The following is an 18,811-nucleotide window of genomic DNA, read 5'->3' as shown; positions in this document are numbered from 1 at the left end:
TTTGGATTGGACAAAAATCTGACTGACAGCACGAGATGATCCGCCTACAAGGCTGTGCAGAGAGGGACTGAACCTGAGCCCTGTAGGTCCTGCATGCATGAGGAGGGACTGGGTGGGACCAGTACTTCAGCAGCAATTAACATTATTATTTATTTTAACACGGCCAGTGCCAACGGTGCAGGAAGTAGTCAGATCCTTTACTTAAGTTAAATTACCAACATTACTGTTTCTCTACTCTAATACTTGTAATACATGCATTCAAAATCAAAATCCTACTTAAGTACAATTCTGTGAGAATTATTTATTATACTTTTTTTGGTTTCATATACGCCAGTTACCAAATGGGCAAAGTAGGTCCCTGCCACAGACTTTTAGGGGCCCCTAAAAGCACCAGATTCATTGTGTGTGTGTGTTTAATTGTAATGTTGTTTGGTAGTATGGGAATATGAAAAGAGGGCCCCTATATCAAAATCTACATATTGTGATTTTGGCTGATACTGTGCTTACATAGTGCACCATGAACTCAGTATTGTTTAATCAAATTGCAACATAGCAAACCAAGTGTTATGTAATATTTCAAAAGAGAAATACTAATTCATAGAAAAGGGGCTGGGTAGGGGCCCAGGAGCTAATTTAATAGCAGGTTGATATGGCCATGACAAACAGTCAAAATAACAATTTGTATTAATGTTTTCAATGATTCTTTCAAACCGAAACTAGACTTACTGTTTTCTGACTCTCATTCCATTGCATGTTTTCCATTCAATACTCAAGTTTCACCATTTCAACATTTGCCTCTCCTTGCTGAGTATTTTCAACATCTCATTACACATTTTCTTCCTTTTTGCACTGCCTACACACAGAGATGATTGTACAGTATACCTACATTTTCAGAAATGCATAAGTAATAACATGCCACTGGTTTCCTGTTAATAATGACACATCTTAGAAAATTCTCAGTCTACCTTCAGTTCTAATACATAATTCACTGTGTCATTTTACCATAAATAAACTGAAATGTTTCGGAAAAAAATATTGTGTTACCATTCAGCTGCACAGCACAAGAAGGAGGAACTAAGTGATGGGGAAGAGCAGTACACCTACTTCCCATATTTTCGGCCATTTCGATACCATCATGCCAGGAATCATGAGATCATTCACAAGCTGTCAAGCTACAGACATGGACTGGTTGTTTTGGTTTTCTCTCCTGCTCACCCACCTGCTAGTAACAGGTAAAATGTCTTTCCTACATCTGTCCTAGCATTACGTGCATTATTTATTTAGGAAGTAGTGGTTACTAATTCTCATTCTTCCACATGAGCAATAAGAATTAGGCATCAGAGCTCCTGTACAGTAATAGATAGTTATTTTGACAATAATTAATTTGATATTTCCAGAGAGCATGGGAATAGCAGAAGGCTGCTTAACACAGCCAGTGAAGGAGATCTGGAGGAAAGTTGGACAAGATGCTGTTGTGCCTTGTAATGTCAGTTTACACTGCTCAGCCACAGGCTTGCATTATGAGTGGTTCGTTTTCAAAGAAACCTCCCATCCTCGTCTCAACCTGCGGAATCCTGTCAAATATTCCCTGGACGGAGCATTTTTACACATCAGGTCACTCAATGCTAATGACAGTGGGATCTACCACTGTGCTGCAGTATGGCCTGGACAACCAGCAAACGGCACACAGCATGTAGGGGTGGGCACAACTCTTATAGTGAAAGGTGAGTCTTTTGAGAGAAAAAAATATTTTAAAGGTTAAGCACAGAATGCTTTGGTTAAGATGAATTAAGGCAGACAGAAAACTTTTCTTTTGTTTCCAGGAGAAATTAAAACAATGGCAAGGCACATTCTTCTGTTGTTATCATTTGTCCTCTTGGTCATCTACAGCATGGCAGTAGTGGCACTTATCATTTTAAAGGTACATTACCTCAACGTATTTATTTCTATTCATACAATTGAAAATGTACTATATAGTAATGAAATTAACATCTTCCTTTCTTGGCAGTGTGGCTGCAATATGAGTTTCCGCAAAAGGATGTGCAAAACTGGCAAGATTGTAAGTGTTTGATTTTCTGTTTGGCTTGTTAAATGTTTACTAAATGGGGAAAAGCCCACAGAAGCAAGAAAGAGGAACAGGAACTAAGGCCTCTCTCTTGCAGCAACACAAATTTCAGAGCAATAGTTCAATTGTTGATTTTCATTGAAATTAAATACAGAAAGACAAATCTCCAAATATCTTTGTATTATAATACATTTCTTCGGAACTTTCAGAATCACGGAAGTAAAAAAACACAATTTCGAGATGTGCTGCGAGAAATGAACAACAGAAGGAATCAGGAGACAGACAAACAAACTGCAGTCAGAAACCATTCTCAAGTGGAGGTAAATTTTGTTGCAGCATGTTATGGTTAACCTTAGTCAACAGAAAGATTTGGTAAGCATGAAACTTCTGCATAGCTTATGTCACAGCATGTATGTACTGTATGTTGCAGGCTTCAAGTCCTGAAGTGAACAGCTCAACCGATGACATCTATCAAAATGTCTAAGTGTCGGAAAAGGATATTAAATGATAGAGTCGGGCCTCCATTGTCTGGATTGAGAGGAAATTCCAAAGCCATGAAACACCTGACAAAAGGACACTCGTGACTGTGGAAATGAACATAAACGCAGAGGATGCTAGTCAGTTGTGTGCTTGCTCACCTTTTCTCATGAAGTGAGATATAAATACCAGTACAAAGGTGCTGAGTCATTATTCCTTCTCTTTTTCAGCTTCAGCAGTGATCTTATGGCATTTGTAAAGCCTACCTACATTCTGTTGATTATCAATTTTGGAAGACATTCAAGAATTTCTCCTCAGAAACCAGGTCAGTGTATACCTGGAAAAACGAGAACATCCAATTCGTGATGTAGCTGAGTCACATGTAATTTAAATGCAGTATTTTGCAGATTTTAATGCAGAAACTTCCTCCATATATTTAGGATAATAAGCCCTTTGATAGAAAAACAATATTTATGAATGGTGCTTTCAGGAATAGAGAGTAAAAAGTAGCCCATGTAATTTACATTTTCAGGATACACAGATCACGTTGGCATCATGTCGTTGTCAGGACAAACTTCACCAGCAGGGATTACAGTATGCTTCGCTTTGAGGGTTCAAACTGCCGTTTAAAAATAGCACTTTACATCAAAATGATTTAAATTAATCCACTCCTTCTTGACACATAAGGAAATTGCAAACTTGCAAACATGTAAAAATATAGGTCATATTCAGGTTGTAGTTGTGTAGAAATACATTTAATAAAAAAAAAAAAAAAAAGATTCAAGATGTAATTTGACCATAGAAAGTTGAACATGACAAAAAAGGCACATTGAAGATTACTGTATATTTAATACAGCCAATAATAGACTATATTGAAGGAAAGGGGAAAGGAAAAGGTATAATTTTTGCTGTTATATTGGTTCTTACTCTAAAAGAATCACCTGTCAACTTCTGATATGTTTTTGAGGCATCATCCTGACACATTCTGCTCGGTGACTGTCATCTGTTTTTGTCTATTGCAAATGCCCACAGAAAGAATGCAGATCCCTCCAGTTAATATTAGAATTTAGTTATACGTTACTCAAAAGGTCAAGATAAATGCTATGTACATATATTCTTGTTTTTTCACAAATTAAAAGCTGGGATTTGAACCTCTGAGGTTTTTGATCATTCATGCAAACATCCGTTAAAAGTCTGTGTAAATTCTTCCCTTTCTGCCTCCTCTCCTTCATGACTCTCTACTGTAAACTGAATATCTATTTGCACATGTTTACAGCAAAAATGACAGTAATTACTGTCATGTTGGTGGCATTTCTTTCACTTTTTTCTTCAGATGACCCTGTTATATACTTAAATAATGAAATTAAACAACACGCATGTTTGCGCAACCTGTGGCCAATTCAACCAAAGCTGCAACTTACAAACACGCAGTTTGCAAAATGAGACAATTTCTGTCTTGCACACTTCACATCTTCTACTCATCAAAACAAAAGCCATACTTGCGACCCATATATGAGCATGCAGGAGCACTGTAGGACTGGCCACTTGAGTGACGCTCCTTTATGACATGTGATGCTGCCAGCATTTGCAGTCTACATGTGAGCAGTGCTCGCAGTCTCTCAACAGCAAAATATGGAGTGTAACCAGGGTAACTCAAATGCTTTTAGTTTTTCTCCATCACACAGATGGATATAACAGAATGATATACTGCCTGAAAAAATATTACAGATATCAGCTGCCTGTCTTTTTGTGTGTCTGCACTACAAAATGACAATGCTCTTAATCATGAAACCAAACTCAAGCCTGGAATGTGAAAGTCCTTAAATAAAAAAATCCAAACGAATATTCTTTAAATTTTTGTTAAGTCATTCTACCATACGGTGTGGCAAAATGTGCTCCTACATAGGAGGTAGTCATTAGTCAGTTCCTCTCAATGAGCAGTCTTGGTTCAAGGGCTATGACCTTTAGCTGCTGTTGCTGTATGCCATACAGGTATAATTCTTCCTTTAACTGGATGTTGCTGTTACTGTTAAGGGAAGACAACTGCTCTTAATTTCCACTGTTAGTATCACTTCTGTTTCACTTGATTGTTTTAGGACAATTTCTGCCAATTTCTGTAGCAACATGTTGAAACAAGTACAATTCCTCCTTTAAGAACAAAACTGTATTCTGAATCTTCGCATATACCTTTTGAGGAATTTGGTCCTTTTCTTGCAGAGCACAGCCATCATACAGTATGTTCCTGCTAATTACCTGCAGAAGTCAGTGATGGGACAAAGTGTCTCACATTTAACACAAGTGAAAGGACTGTATTTGTCAAGGTAGTGGACTCCCAGACTGACAAAGTATCATGATCCCATGATATCCCTATCGTGTTAAGTGTTCGAGGATGAGACAGTGGGAATGCATAAAGTACTAATTAAAGGCGCATCATTGGTCTTTTCATATACAGCAGTTAAAGACATTCACATCCAACTAATGATCACAAATATAATTTCATATTCATATCAAAACTTTCAGATCCAACAAATGATCATCAATATCCAAAAATGTAGAAAAAATGTAGAGAATAATAAAACCATTGAATTAGAAGGTGTATATATATATATATATATATATATATAACCTAGGATTCTTTCAAAATATATATATACAAAATCCTGGATTCTTTCTCTCTATATACATAAATATATATTTATATATATTTGCACATTACTTTCAACATGATCTTTCAGTAAGTCATAAAGAATTTTCCAAAATTCAAGGTAAAGAAATGACAGTCAGCTGTTGAAAACACTGAAATTAGTTGTCAATGTACTTTGTGTCGACTGTGTGACTGTCACGGATTGAAAATGGCCTCCAAGCTAGGACTTGCACAGCAGAGACACACAATGGCACCAAACACACCAGGTAGAACATCACACTGTGGAGGCTCTCAAAGGTGCTGCAAAGAAGAAGATTTCTCTTATAGACACAAAGTGTTTGTATGTTTAAATTTGTTTAAACTGAATTTATTCCTTTAAAACTTAAAACTTGCTTTCAGTCCATCTTAGTGATCTAATACTTTATTGGTCAAAGTTAAGTTATTGTTGCACTGTAATGCAGTTGTGAACAGGGGACTGGATATTAATGCTTTGTAAAGTTGTTCGGGGTTATATAAATTCCAGATTATTTTTAATCAGCTGGTTAAAAGGTTTAGATCCAGGGGTCACCATCAGTACCTGGACCCCTTATAATAATATTTGTCCACAGATTTATCAAATCTAGAGGATCAAAAAATCAATAATTGATATTATATTAAAAGTGATGTACATCTATAAAGGTTAAAAATTAAATAGATAAAACATGGATGGGCAGAATTAGGAAATGTATCTTCAGTGGTGACCACTTCACTAATTCTAAATATTAACAGACACGATAATCAGTCCTATCCCAACATCAGTTTTAATTGGTTTTAATCTTTTGGCTCAAATTTGGACCTTTAACTCCGGAAGAAGCAAGAAAGTGTTTGTACCTTGGGTTTGAATCCCTTCCTGCTTCCTTCAGTTGTTCATATCCAAACTGGTTGAGGATACTGAGCACTATCATAGGGGCCAGAGACTGAGCTGGCTTGGTGAACAAAGCATTCGTCCCAAACACCATGGAGGAGAGAGGGGAACTGTAGCATGGGTGGAAAGAACATCATGACAAAACATCATTTTGCAAGTCATATAACCTGAATGTGTTTGATTGTAAACAAAAAAAGACAAGACAAAGTGGTTTCATGAGATATGTCAATGTATTTGGCCCAAAGGTTTAAGGACAATGCTGAATGAAAGGCACCATATATTTCTATGTGAGGGATGGCTGAGTTAGTGAAAGTGTGCTGATAATCATATTTCTTTACCTGCGCTTGTACAACTGTAGGTCTGTATCAATGATGTCAGCCAAGGGCAAGCTGAAAAGACTGAAGGCAGCTTGAATGATGACCCTGCAAAGAAGATAAGTATGATAATGTAGGTATGAATTAAACAAACTGAAGCGATTCTATACAGTGATTATAAAAAAAATGGAAGAAATCATTTAGCCTCTTACATGTTAACAGTGAGGAAAAATGCCAGGATATAGTAATGCTGAGGACCAAGCGCTAACATGATAGCCGCCATTCCAGCCTCCACGTAAAAGGCGAAGAGGATGATCCTGTAGTAGCCAAGACCATGCAGCAGACTCTGAAAGCTCAACACTAACAGCTGGGATGGGGATAAATAATTAGGAACAACAGACAGAGTTAAAAAATATTATTATTAATAAGTAGTATATCAAGTGTTTTGAAAACATGTCATTTTAAAAAAAGTCAGCAGAAATGTGAGTGAAGGACATGCAATTTTGATAGATTTAACTATGCAAAAGTGTCAGTATGGTCTTCTGAGGTAATAGGAGAACAAAAGGACCCATAAAAGAAATAAATGAAAATGATCCTATTTAGCTACAGCTTCCATTTTTTCTGGGAGGTCAATACCTGTGGACAGATGAATCCCGCTCCATACATGATGCTCTTGGCCAGAGATGGAAGCACATCTGGAGGAATCAGGTGCTCAGAAAATATCATGGTAAAATTATTAAAGAAAGCCAACATGAAAACCTGGAAGAAGTTCATGAGCACAAATAGCTGAAAATCCCTATTGGTCAGGATTTGCCACATCAATGTTCTTAACATGGAGAAGGAAACCGCAAACTGTTGGGAAGTCTGGTCAACACACCCCACTGCATCTGATTGAGATCCTTTGTTATCAAAACGGCTCTCACTGTGGAGGCCTGTATAGAGCATGCAGCCACAGCTCAGGATAGCAACGAGCACTGTGAAGGCTTGGAAGGCTGTGAAGTCCTCCATGTTTCTGGACAGCACACCACAGAAGAGGACGCTGGAGGAGCCAATGAGAGAAGCCACCTGGGAAAACAAAGATAGGGGATGTGAGAAGGATGAAAGTTGTGCCAAGTTGGCAAAGGGGCACACAGAAGAAAGTCCTTACCTGGCTGTACTTTACAAGTCTTAGTCGGCTCTGATGGTGGCTGGATATCTCTGCAAACAACGCACATTGTGCCAGCAGCACAAAAGTCAGCATGCCGTCAAAAGCACACAGCGCCACCATCAAATGTAAGCCGCTCATCCAGTCACCAGGGGCGTAGGACCGCCATGGGAACCAGGCTAGAAGAAAAGCCAGTGAGTAGAGGGGAGCACCGTACAGGATGGAGAGACGTCGCTGAGAGCAACAGGGCACCCTGGAGTTATCTTGCAGGTAACCGAAGAGAGGGTCATTGACTGCATTCCACACCATGTACACCACCTGGGTAGAGGAAGTTCATAAGATTATTCAACAAAATTTCAAGTATTGTGAAAATGATCAATTGATTAGTTAATCAACATCATGTTTTGTTTTGTTGTTCCAGAACTGCTGACTTGAATGTGGCAGAGGATATATATATATATATATATATATATAAATTCCCTGAATACTAATTTTGTAATTTACATAGTGTTGACTGTGAAAGGAAATTGTGTTTTGTTATATTAGTAATGTAATGTTCCTTCCTTCTTAAATAGGATATGTCTCTATTTATCATGCAAAACATTCACTTATTCCAGCTTGTGAAATGTGAGGATTTGCTTATTTTCTCTAATTTGCATAACTATATAATGATGTATCATAATGATGTATCTTCAAGTTTTAGACAGTGGCTTGAATGAAAAAAGCAATGTGAAGACATCACCCTGACCTCTGGAAAATTACACTGTCAATTCTTCCCTATTTTCAGACATTTTGTAGACAAACAATTGATTAGTGGTATAAAATAATCAACAACTTAAGCAATAACAAAAACACTTACAAGTTGCAGTCTTTTTCCAAAAGAAAGCAGCCAGCTTATCAAAATTTCACTTTAATTCTTCACACCAGTCTTTTCCAAAGATATCTGATGAACATTTGCATACAAAAAGACAGCAATATGTCAGGAGAATATACTCACTTGTGATTGGTGGAATGCTCCCTCCGATATCTTGTATTTATTGAGAAAGAGTTTGACATAGTAGAAGCTGAATATATTGTTTATCATGGCAGATCCCAGGGTGGTCATAGCGTAAGCCAGAGCTGCAGGATTGACCCCAAAGTTTATCAGGTGTCGGACTGCATTCATTCTTGCAGAGCGTACACCTGAGGCAGGTTTCCCCTCCGAGGCCATGGCAGCTCAAGTAACTTAACAATCTGGAGTCCTTGAGCGACAAAATGTTGTCGTTCAACAAAAACTATTTAACGCTGTTGTTGTTTAGCATCGCAGATAATTATTGCTACCACCAAAACCAGTGCATCAGATCAATATTCCAGAGCAAAAGGCGTTCAATACTGAGCTTGTATTCGTTCCAGCTGTATCATTTGCATGAGGGTCCACATGTCATAATGTTACTTCCCGTTAAATAAACTTATCAACTGTTCACTGAAGCAGTGTCACAATAAGAAAGTCCTACGAAACCAAACCAAAACCCTGTCAAACTCGATTCCAGTGCCTTTTGAGCGAGGCAGGGCTTAGAGATAACAAGTTAACACCTGATTGGTCTGAGTCATTCTTTGGCTCCATTTGCTGCTTTGTGATTCGTCGTTAAAAATGTCTGCCAAAGGAAAGCAGGAAGTTCCGAGAACGAAAAAAAAATTGACAATCAAAATTTTTTTTTTTTTTTTTAAATTATTTTACCGTTCGTCATGTTCTTCGAGCTTATTGGTAAACGGTGATAAAAGACAAGTCGGATAAAATGGAGAGAGATGGTGATTTTTTATTATAAATAATTCATGTCTTACATCTGCCATCTACCGGATGTTGTCGAGTATTAGACATTTGCCACGTTGCTGTAGAGACAACGTACTTAACGCTCCTCTCACACCGGGAGGATGCAGTTTACTTTCCTCTACACAAGGCGGTAGGCGGCGGACAACTTCAAGCTGCAAAACTAACACACACCTGTGTGTCGGGTTTCTGTCAGGTGGAGTTTCCGCTCGCCCCGCAGCTGTAAAATGTTAACTGACATGATTTTGGAGGAAGAGTTTGACAAGAATGGAGAGTCTTGGTACGACCCGCAGGACCTTGAACACGGTAAGAGCTGCACTGTTGTGTGGTCGCACCCTTAACTCTGTCTCACTGTGAGGGCTGGTTATCCCACAGACAACAGCATACAGGCAGTAGAGGAATGTAAACGCTGCCATATGATAATCAGTTGTGTTATGGTGCAGTCTTTTAATTAAGTAAGAATTAGTAGACTTGTTGGAGCTTGTCGGTGGATGATCATATGAGTTTTATTGAAGTAATGCCCTGCACTGATGACATGATACAATAACAAATGGGCTCACAGAAATAAGTTTAAAAAAAAAAAAACAGTGGGAAAGAAGATAAAAAAAATACACAACGTTCCGCCATAAAAATTTAATTGTTTCTGATAACTTTTCTCTTTTCTTTTCTTTTGCTTGAAATGTGAAATTTTGCCAACCAGTCAAGTTTAGATGGGAAATCTGAAACATCTTCTTCACTGATTTTTCATAAGAGGTCATCACTGAAAAATCTGGTTTGATCTTTAACAATGTTTTGTATTTTATCAATTTATTATACTATTTTTTAATGTATAATATTAATGAAAACAAACAAACAACTGTAGCTGTCAAATGATAATTAGTAGTAAATGGTAGATAACGGGAAAAGTACAATATTTTCCTCTGAAATGTAGAGGAATGAAGTTTGAAGTAGCACAAAAAGGAAACAGTCAAAATACAAATACCTCAAATCTGTACTAAGCTCAGTACTTGAGTAAATGTACTTAGCAGCAATAGCAGCACTAAACAGGCGACTGGCTGAGGGAACTACATGCGTTGTTTTCATGTTTTTGCCTGTTGCTTTTGTGTGCTGTTTTGTTGTACTTCACATATTTCTGCCTGTCAAAGTGTAATGCTGATGTTCCCTGTGATGTACAGTACTGCTGTGAAAAAGAATTTCCCACCAATGTCCACGGATGAAGTAACATTGAAGTCTATAGGCTCCCCTTGTTACACAGAATTACACTAGTCATGGGGTAAAAGCTGAGACATCCTGAGAGCTCTGTGTAGCCAGGATTTCCTGAGGCCATCACTGGTCCTGTGTTGATTGTTTTCTGATAAACTTGCTCTTCACAAATATTTTGTGCTGCTGAAAAGACCACAAAGAGGGATTTGAGATATATGCAATAGAAGGAGCACAAACTACAACCAAAATCTTGAATATGTGTGGAATATAGTAAAGAGTACGGATAGATCATAGAGCTGAAACCATTACTACTAATTAATTAACTAATTGAAAAAGATAAATCAATCAAGTAAATTATTTGCAGATTAATGAACATCAATTACATAAATGAAAGGAATTGTTAGTTGCACCCCATTTATGTTTAAATTGACAAGTAAATGTCCGGTGAGAAGTCTGTTTTAGTTGTAGGAAAAAGTCGAATGAACCTTCACCGTGGCACCTTCACGCAGCCAGAGCTGCTGTCCAGACACAGAGGTGACGCATTGTACAGAGTGGTGGCAACAGGCAGGAACAGTTTCCTGTAGCATTCCTCAGTGGAGCTGAGTAAAACTTAAAGTGTTCTGCTGTTTGACAAATAGATTTTTCGCAGTAATGTGAGGTATTTTTCACAATGGATAACTGTTTGTGCAACACCCTTTCCTCCAGGTTGTTATTTAGTGGTCTTACATCATGTTTGAGTTAAAAATCCTGGGAAATACACTACTAATTGCATGAAACATTTTTATTGACTGTACTTAGTAGTACTACATTAGAAGTACTCACTTAGGAGTCAACACTGTTGCTGGATTACATCCAGAAAAAAGAATTTAGTTGGGCAGCGTGTCACAAGGAGATCCCAAGGCATGCCTTGGACTCACCCGAGCCAAATACTAATAGTATGAGACAATGAGTTGTGTGTTTGTGTATGTGAGAACTGCACTACCGTAAGTCTGTATCAGTTGCCTGTGTTTGGGCATTGAAACTGTCTTGTATCTTGTGTTTACATTTTTCCCTGTGCTTTGACAGATCTCCATTTGGCGGCGGAGCTGGGAAAAACCCTCCTCGACAGGAACCATGAGCTGGAGCAGGCCCTCCAGCAGATGTACTCCACCAACCAGGAGCAGCTGCAGGAGATAGAGGTGATAAATGTTAGGAAGGAACTAATCAGAGGAATGAGCGTGTATTCCCTCTACCCATTCCAACATGTGTTTATAACATCCTCTGCTATCCACAGTCTAATCTGTGGATACATATTTTTACTGCATATATGTAGTTTTATATGCATGAGTCTATACATGGCAGACAATTCATTGAGAAAAATCTGTTTAAAGGGATCTGAAAAAAAGATCTTTCACTGGAAGGGAAGTGTCATTGGGAATTTCTCTAAACTTTAAATAGGATGGAGTAGAAGCTAATCCTCACCAGTCTGACCTAGTGAGCCTTTGGCTCAGTGCGTCCTGTTGGCAGGATGTGCGTCCATCTAGTTAAAGGAAAACTTTCACTGTGTTATTTACATGGGTATTGTTCAAGTAACGAAGGTCTTAATTAAGGTTTTGATGTTGCTCTTATTTGTTAAGGTGCAACTAATTAACAGGCTAGATAGGATAAAATGCACAATATAATTTTGATTTTCATGTGGCCTGATCAAACCTAGATTCCCTAAATTAATAGGTTGTCAAACTCTCGGATCTCAGCACAGGTCTTGGTTTGTGAGTGGGTTGTCAGGTAGAGCTTATAAATAAACACAATTAGGCCTTACATTTCGGTGTTCAGACATTTAATTTTGGCACACACAGACAGTGCTGATCTATTTGAGTCCGAGGACATGGCATTCAGCAGGTCAACAACGATAAGAGCCTTAATTTGTTTACAGCAGTGAGAGGGCCGGTGGCTTCAGGATTTATAGAGGTTGATATGGTAATCCCCATACGTCTCTGTGACCCTCGTCCTCATGCTGTGTCTGCTGATGGTCTTACTCACTTCACTAATGACTGTCTCAAAGCTGTGCATACACCTGAGCATGGTAATGTGATACAGGCTGAGCTGAGTAGATTTATAAAAGCACTAGACAAATGGTTGCATTGATCTCCACCAGAGAAAGGTAACTCAGTATATATAACCACAATTACAAGTCAAATGCCATTCAAATATAACCCACAGACTCATGTTATCATTCCCTTCCCCAATGTTCAGAGTGCTTTTCCAGGCCCACAACTGGCAGCTCTCTGCTTCTAAGGAAGCCGTTGTCTGTTTGGTAGTAAAATGTGTCAGGCTGGGATATAAAACCAAATGTAAAAATGTGTGAGACATGATATGCTATCCCTGTCTCTTTCTTTTCTGTGGATGGATTTAAAGTTTTTAAATAACCTCATGTGTGGCTCGGTGCTGTTGCTCTGCATTTTGATCTTTTAATGTGTGATAGTAACATGTTACAGGATTATTTTCATAATCAGTTAATATGTACATTATTTCAACTGTTTTGTCGATGAAATGATATATATTATGATATATAAAAAAATAAGGATACAGGGTAGCAACTTTGAATGTCAGGTTTGTCTGATGTGTTTGAAAACCCTCAAAATATTCAGTCTACAACAATATAGGAAGAGAAGTCCACTCCTCACATTTGAGAGGCTGGAACCAACTGCTTCAACTCTACTAAAATCATTTATTGGAGATACCACAAACAAACCTGGAAGACTTAAGTTAAACTTAAATGTTTGTCACCTCTCTTGTGCACCAGTACCTGACGAAGCAGGTAGACCTGCTGCGTCAGATGAACGACCAGCATGCCAAAGTGTATGAGCAGCTAGACGTGACTGCCAGGGATCTGGAGCAAGGCAACCGGAGACTAGTGCAGGACAACCGCTTGGCCCAGCAGAGGATCCATAGGTTAGTCCCTATTCGAACTATTCACCCAGTCAGTTCATCATAAAGTCTTAATATATGAAGATAATATTCAATAAACCTCCTTTCCACTACAGTCTAACAGAGACCATAGACGGGCTTCAGACCCACATGGAGGACCTGCAGACCCAGGTGGATGAGCTCAAGACTGCCCAGGCAGAGAGAAACAAAAGAGAGCAGCGACGCAGCCTCGGAGCACAGAGTGTGTCCTGTCTCAAAGAGCTGTATGACTTACACCATGACAGGTATTGCATGTGTGCACGTAACTACACACACTTTTCTGTACAGTGCCAATAGCAGAGCTGCAGGATGTAACAGACAAACTATTGCCAGACAGGAAATTGCATGGCTGGTCCAGACAGTATTGTGTGAGAAAGACACTGAGAGTTTCCTTGAAATATTTTTACACAGATTTTCTAGAAACATATTCAGGTGTATATTCATGTACACAGTATCTGCTTCCATCAGGGGCAGTGTGGTTTGATGTTTATCTTCCTTTACATTAGTCCAAAGAAGTAAAGGGTAGTTAAAAGCATCTAAATAATACGTCTGGTATTTCAGCTACTTGATGATAACTGGACACCTTCAGGTCACCTAGAGCCAGACCAGACTTCTTTAGACATAATCCAAGTTAACACCCCCCGTGCAACATACTAATACATACAAGCCACTGTAGCTTTAGCTTGCTGCTTTTCATGCCATGTATTTGGTGTGCTGTGAAGAGAATTGTTACCCTAAAATCTTGTACAATCCAACAGACTATGTGTGAATTATGAGACAGATCTTTTTTTATGTATACAGAAAATGTATCATGGCAGCTCCCAAAGGTGGTTTTAGTAGTGAGGTGACACAATGAAGTCATCTAATAACAAACTATGATGAAATTGGTAATGTTTTTCATATTGATAGTAGTCTAACAAAAGGTTTTTGTAATGCAGTTAAATTACTGCCTTATAAATACATTAACCCTATAATGACTTTTAGTTTCCTTGAAACAGACCTAATACTTTATGATTAATAATCTTTTGTTTCCATCTATTGATGCACAGTGATCTCAGTGTGATTAACAAAAATATTTATTTTTCTTAAAGTGATGTCTCACATATTTTGGCATTACCTGTTCTTGACTTACCTGTTTCTGGCTCAGGCACCTAGCCCACAACAGTCTGCACGTGGATGGACTCTGGTCGCCTCAGGGCTCTTTCTATGACCAAGACAGATGCCAAGACCCAGAGGAGGAGAATGTGGCTCTCCAAAGGTCTGTCCAGACACTTCAGGCCCAGATAGCTGCGGAGCGGAGCCGCAGGGAGGCTGCAGAGCAGGAGAATGAGTTGACAGCCAGGGAGAACATTGGCCTGGAGCAGCGGCTGTCCCTGCTGGCAGGCTGCTGGACCAGGCAGAAGGAGCTGGAGGCCGAAGTGGAACAGCTGCGGCTTCTATGGCGCGCTGACTGTGCCAAGAGGTTAGGACTGAGTTATGTATGGACTATGTTCAAATTCTATTATCTTGGCTATGTTTTTATGACTTTGAATTGATTATACAACTTTAAGATTTTACAGCAAGAGTATGGACCAATTCCAGGTGTGTAATTTCTCATGATTCTTGAGACTTATACCTCCGTGTCCCCTCCACTCCCACCAGTGTCAGAAGACCAGACCAGCTGCTGCTGCCTGATACAGTATTCTTCGCCTCAGAAGAAAAGGTCAGCCCAGGGCAGAGTGACACAGAGGAGAAGGTAGAAAATGATGAGGAGCAGAGAAGATACAGCCGACAGAGGTGTAACAGTGACAGCGTTCTGAGAGCGACAAACCCAGACGAGATTCGCCGTGGTCACGAGCAGCTGTGTATAAGGCGAGCCGAGGCGGTGAAACAGAGGGGCATCTCTCTGCTCAATGAGGTGGATGCACAGTACAGCGCGCTCCAGGTGTTGTATTCATAGCACATTTTGTACAATTTATGCACGAGAACTATTACTACTACTACTAACCAGTAGCGTAGACTATTAAGAAGGAGAACATATTTAAAAGAAAATGAATGCACTTCCATAAGATATGTCTGTCTTATCTAGGTGAAATATGATGAGCTGCTGCAGCGATGCCAGCAGGCGACAGACGGACTCAGCCATAAAGCCGTCCAGACATCCAATAGTCCCTTTGTGAGCATCCGGACCCGCCGCCGCCTGTCCAGCTCAGCTGCTTTGTCTGATCTGACAGTGGTTCTGGAAGACGGCCAGCAGCCTGAGTACAAGGCTCTCTTCAAGGAGATCTTCACCTGCATCCAAAAGACCAAAGAGGACCTCAGTGACAGCAAACGTCCAGACAGGGAGAGTAAATTCTCCAGCTCTGCCTAATAGTTGTATTATTCATCTTTATGGGACATGGGGCTTGCACTCGTTTGTGAAAGTTTTTGACAAATAAGAAACTTTGAGGTGGCTTTGCAATAAAAATATCCAGTGGGTGCAAATGCAATAAGCACGCTTAGTCCTTGTGCGACTTAGACACGCTGCAATCCTCTTATCTCCTGTCATGTTGACGCACCTATACTTTTGTCAGTCAGCACTGTTCCATTTATTCCGTCCTTATCAAAAATGAAGTGTTATAAAACTTGTTATATAAAGCAGCTGTATGATTTGACAAATGAATACATTCCAAAGTACAATAACAAATATACAGAAAATTACAGATAATAAAGAATTATTGTATAGGGAAATATTTATAGTTATATTAATACGTACTAACAGATCCTTAGACTAATAAAAAGTACATTTCAGTGTGTAGTTTGACCTCCAAATCTACAAGTATTATGTCCAACTGCAACAGCATTCAGTGTCATATTCAGTCTATATAATGTTAACCCTGTTATTTGGTGTTTGGAAGAGAAATACACACATTGAATATTGTTAGCGTTTTGATGTAAGTTGGAGACATAGCTGTTATATATGACTTATATAAACAGAAATGTTGGAATGTTGTAATAGGATGAAAAACTGTAGCTATGTAATAACTAAAGACTCAGGAGTTTATGATAAATAGCTTAACAGCTAGCGTGAGGTGGTTTTTGTAAGTTGGCAATAGTTGGTTCACCAGTCAAGGGTCATTGTAATGTCACCAGAGAAATTTCAGTGTACACTGGAATACTGTTTTTAACAGTCTATGCATTCTGTTTTCATGTCTGTGCAAAGCTTAGGCTGCAATGAGCCTTTATGCCAGTAGTACACATAACAGCCCTGCACTTTTTATGATTGAATCACAGTTTGATGTTTTATTTATTTTTTTTAAATAAGTTTAGAGAAGATAAAATGCTATTTATTTTCTTTATTGCTAAATATTTAGATTAATCAGCCAAGACTGACTGAAAGTGAAATCAAATGTACAATAAGGTGTTTTTCTGTGGTTGTAAATATTCTGTCTGACAAGGTTGATTGAGAAAAAAATAATACAGAGGTAAATGGAAAGCACAAAAGAAATGTTCTCTTGTATATAAACAATTTCCTGTGCCTCGAATCGTCATAATATTCCTTTTGACTTGGACTTTAACCTCTCTCAGTATGCAACAGAGATTGTGTTGCTCAGGTTAGCATAAACAACAGAAAAAAGTCAATAACTGTTTATTCTTATAACCCTTTCATTCTGAATCAAAATGATTCTGATAGATATTATGGGAACTCTCAAAAATCCTAAATGTTCAGGACCGGAGCTGTCATCGGCTAAATTTAAACATACTGCTGACCCTGCCCACAGTGAAACTGCAGATCTGAGTTCAAAATCGTGTTGTGAGGTCTGTCATTTCACTCTCACTTTCCACGTGTTGAACTGCTCATGAGAGAGAAGATGCTTAATGGACAATGCTGCTGTACTAAACATAGCTGGCATTTAGCAATATGTTGTTTTTGAAGCTGTGAAGTGGACTATATATTGCTGCAGAAGGCATCACTGTACGATTATAGGTGTCCTCCATGATGACTAACATGTTTTTGCTTGCAACTAACCAGTAAAAACACTGATGCAGGAACCTGTTGATTGTTATCGTATGCAGTGTCTATAACAACACCACAATAATCGTTACAGAGTTCCAGTGCACTGAGGTGTTTCAACCTGTCCTCCCTCTATGTGTATAATCATAAAATTTCATCAGATGGAAAAAATGTAATGGCTATCTGTCTGCTGCAGTGTGTTGTAGAAACAGTCAAATCAAAACACACAACAGTAGTGAAACCCAGAGGTCTCCTCATTTTGCAAGACATCTGTCCCCCAGTGCACTCTGTGGCCCTGCAAACAATTAATGGGGCTTTGTCTCTTTTCATAATTAGATTTTATATAACTGAGATTTCCCCCACACTGCTTTCAACTAGCCCCAAATCCATTAAACCTCCAAACAAGGGGATTGCATACCCCGCTTGCCTAAAGTCTTGGCAAGATCATAAGCATACATACACAGCCGTCAGCAAAGCAAACAGCAGAGGTCTGAGTTAGACCAAATACAACAAAAAATTATTCACAAAAGGTATAGATTAGCTGTCAAATTAGCTATATATAAGTAATGAAACCAACTGCTGGTGACAGAGGAGGTGGCCGCTGTCACAAATGGAAACTGTGCCTAATTGACTCAAACTCAGGGCAAATCCTCCACACATTCCTATGTGTGGCTGCTCCTGGAGCTCTGCCAGCCAGCCAGCCAACCACAAGTTCAAACCAACAGTGACTGTCTGTGTGCACTCATAATGTCCTCTCTTATACTGAGAGAAAAGTGATTTACAAAATCACTGGATGCCATCAAAAAAATATATTATATCCAAAATGATATATGATTACTGATGTTTTTCAGGGATTATAGGCTATTAAGTGTTGGACTGTGGTGGAATGTAACTAACTACTTTACAATAGTCTACTGAAAGATCTGGGATACTTGAGTATTGCCATAATCCACATTTAACTATGGATTATTTATTTAGCCAGCGGCAAATAAAATAGTTGAAAATAGTTTGCCCTAACAACATTGAAATCCTGCTTACAAATGAATGCATCCATAATAATAATTAAATGTCATATAAAAACATATAGCCTATTAAAATGTAATAATGTAACCCTGTGATTATGCTGTGTATCTGATGCATATATGAGTTCACTTTTGCTAATTTATTTGTTTCATTTTTCATCTTTTTTTTTTTCTTTACCATTATGTATATTTCTTATTGGGCTATGTCCAACATACAAAACAAAATCAAAAAAGAAAAGAAAGAGGGAAAAGAAAAAAAAAGGTTAAGGGAATTTCCAAATATCCAAAGATGTGCATACTATTTATGGACTT

The 18,811-nt window shown here is 38.6% G+C and overlaps 3 protein-coding genes across 3 annotated transcripts; 2 read left to right on the top strand and 1 right to left on the bottom strand.

Moving 5' to 3' along the window:
- The first annotated feature begins 1,145 nt into the window (after window positions 1-1,145).
- Window positions 1,146-3,319, top strand: igsf6 (immunoglobulin superfamily member 6). The gene is made up of 6 exons (XM_022752631.1): window positions 1,146-1,232; window positions 1,398-1,724; window positions 1,824-1,921; window positions 2,009-2,059; window positions 2,275-2,385; window positions 2,496-3,319. Exons 1-6 carry the CDS (start codon window positions 1,148-1,150, stop codon window positions 2,547-2,549), a joined length of 726 nt encoding a protein of 241 aa, XP_022608352.1. The 5' UTR covers window positions 1,146-1,147; the 3' UTR covers window positions 2,550-3,319.
- Window positions 3,320-5,179: 1,860 nt separating this feature from the next.
- On the bottom strand, window positions 5,180-9,064 carry LOC111227200 (transmembrane protein 180-like). The gene is made up of 7 exons (XM_022752630.1): window positions 8,546-9,064; window positions 7,552-7,866; window positions 7,041-7,469; window positions 6,617-6,771; window positions 6,429-6,512; window positions 6,057-6,200; window positions 5,180-5,486 (listed from the first exon to the last, which is right to left on the bottom strand). The coding sequence occupies exons 1-7, from the start codon at window positions 8,756-8,758 to the stop codon at window positions 5,345-5,347; spliced, it is 1,482 nt and encodes a 493-aa protein (XP_022608351.1). The 5' UTR covers window positions 8,759-9,064; the 3' UTR covers window positions 5,180-5,344.
- Window positions 9,065-9,408: 344 nt separating this feature from the next.
- Window positions 9,409-17,007, top strand: LOC111227314 (cerebellar degeneration-related protein 2-like). Its single transcript, XM_022752750.1, has 7 exons — window positions 9,409-9,661; window positions 11,624-11,736; window positions 13,341-13,489; window positions 13,582-13,749; window positions 14,652-14,966; window positions 15,146-15,428; window positions 15,573-17,007. The coding sequence occupies exons 1-7, from the start codon at window positions 9,583-9,585 to the stop codon at window positions 15,852-15,854; spliced, it is 1,389 nt and encodes a 462-aa protein (XP_022608471.1). The 5' UTR covers window positions 9,409-9,582; the 3' UTR covers window positions 15,855-17,007.
- Window positions 17,008-18,811: the final 1,804 nt, after the last annotated feature.

Source organism: Seriola dumerili, unplaced genomic scaffold, assembly GCF_002260705.1.
Source record: "Seriola dumerili isolate Sdu_G_001 unplaced genomic scaffold, Sdu_1.0 BDQW01000169.1, whole genome shotgun sequence".
NCBI classification, from domain to species: domain Eukaryota; kingdom Metazoa; phylum Chordata; class Actinopteri; order Carangiformes; family Carangidae; genus Seriola; species Seriola dumerili.
The sequence above is the reverse complement of the archived record's forward strand: the minus strand, read 5'-3'. Positions and strand labels throughout refer to the sequence as shown.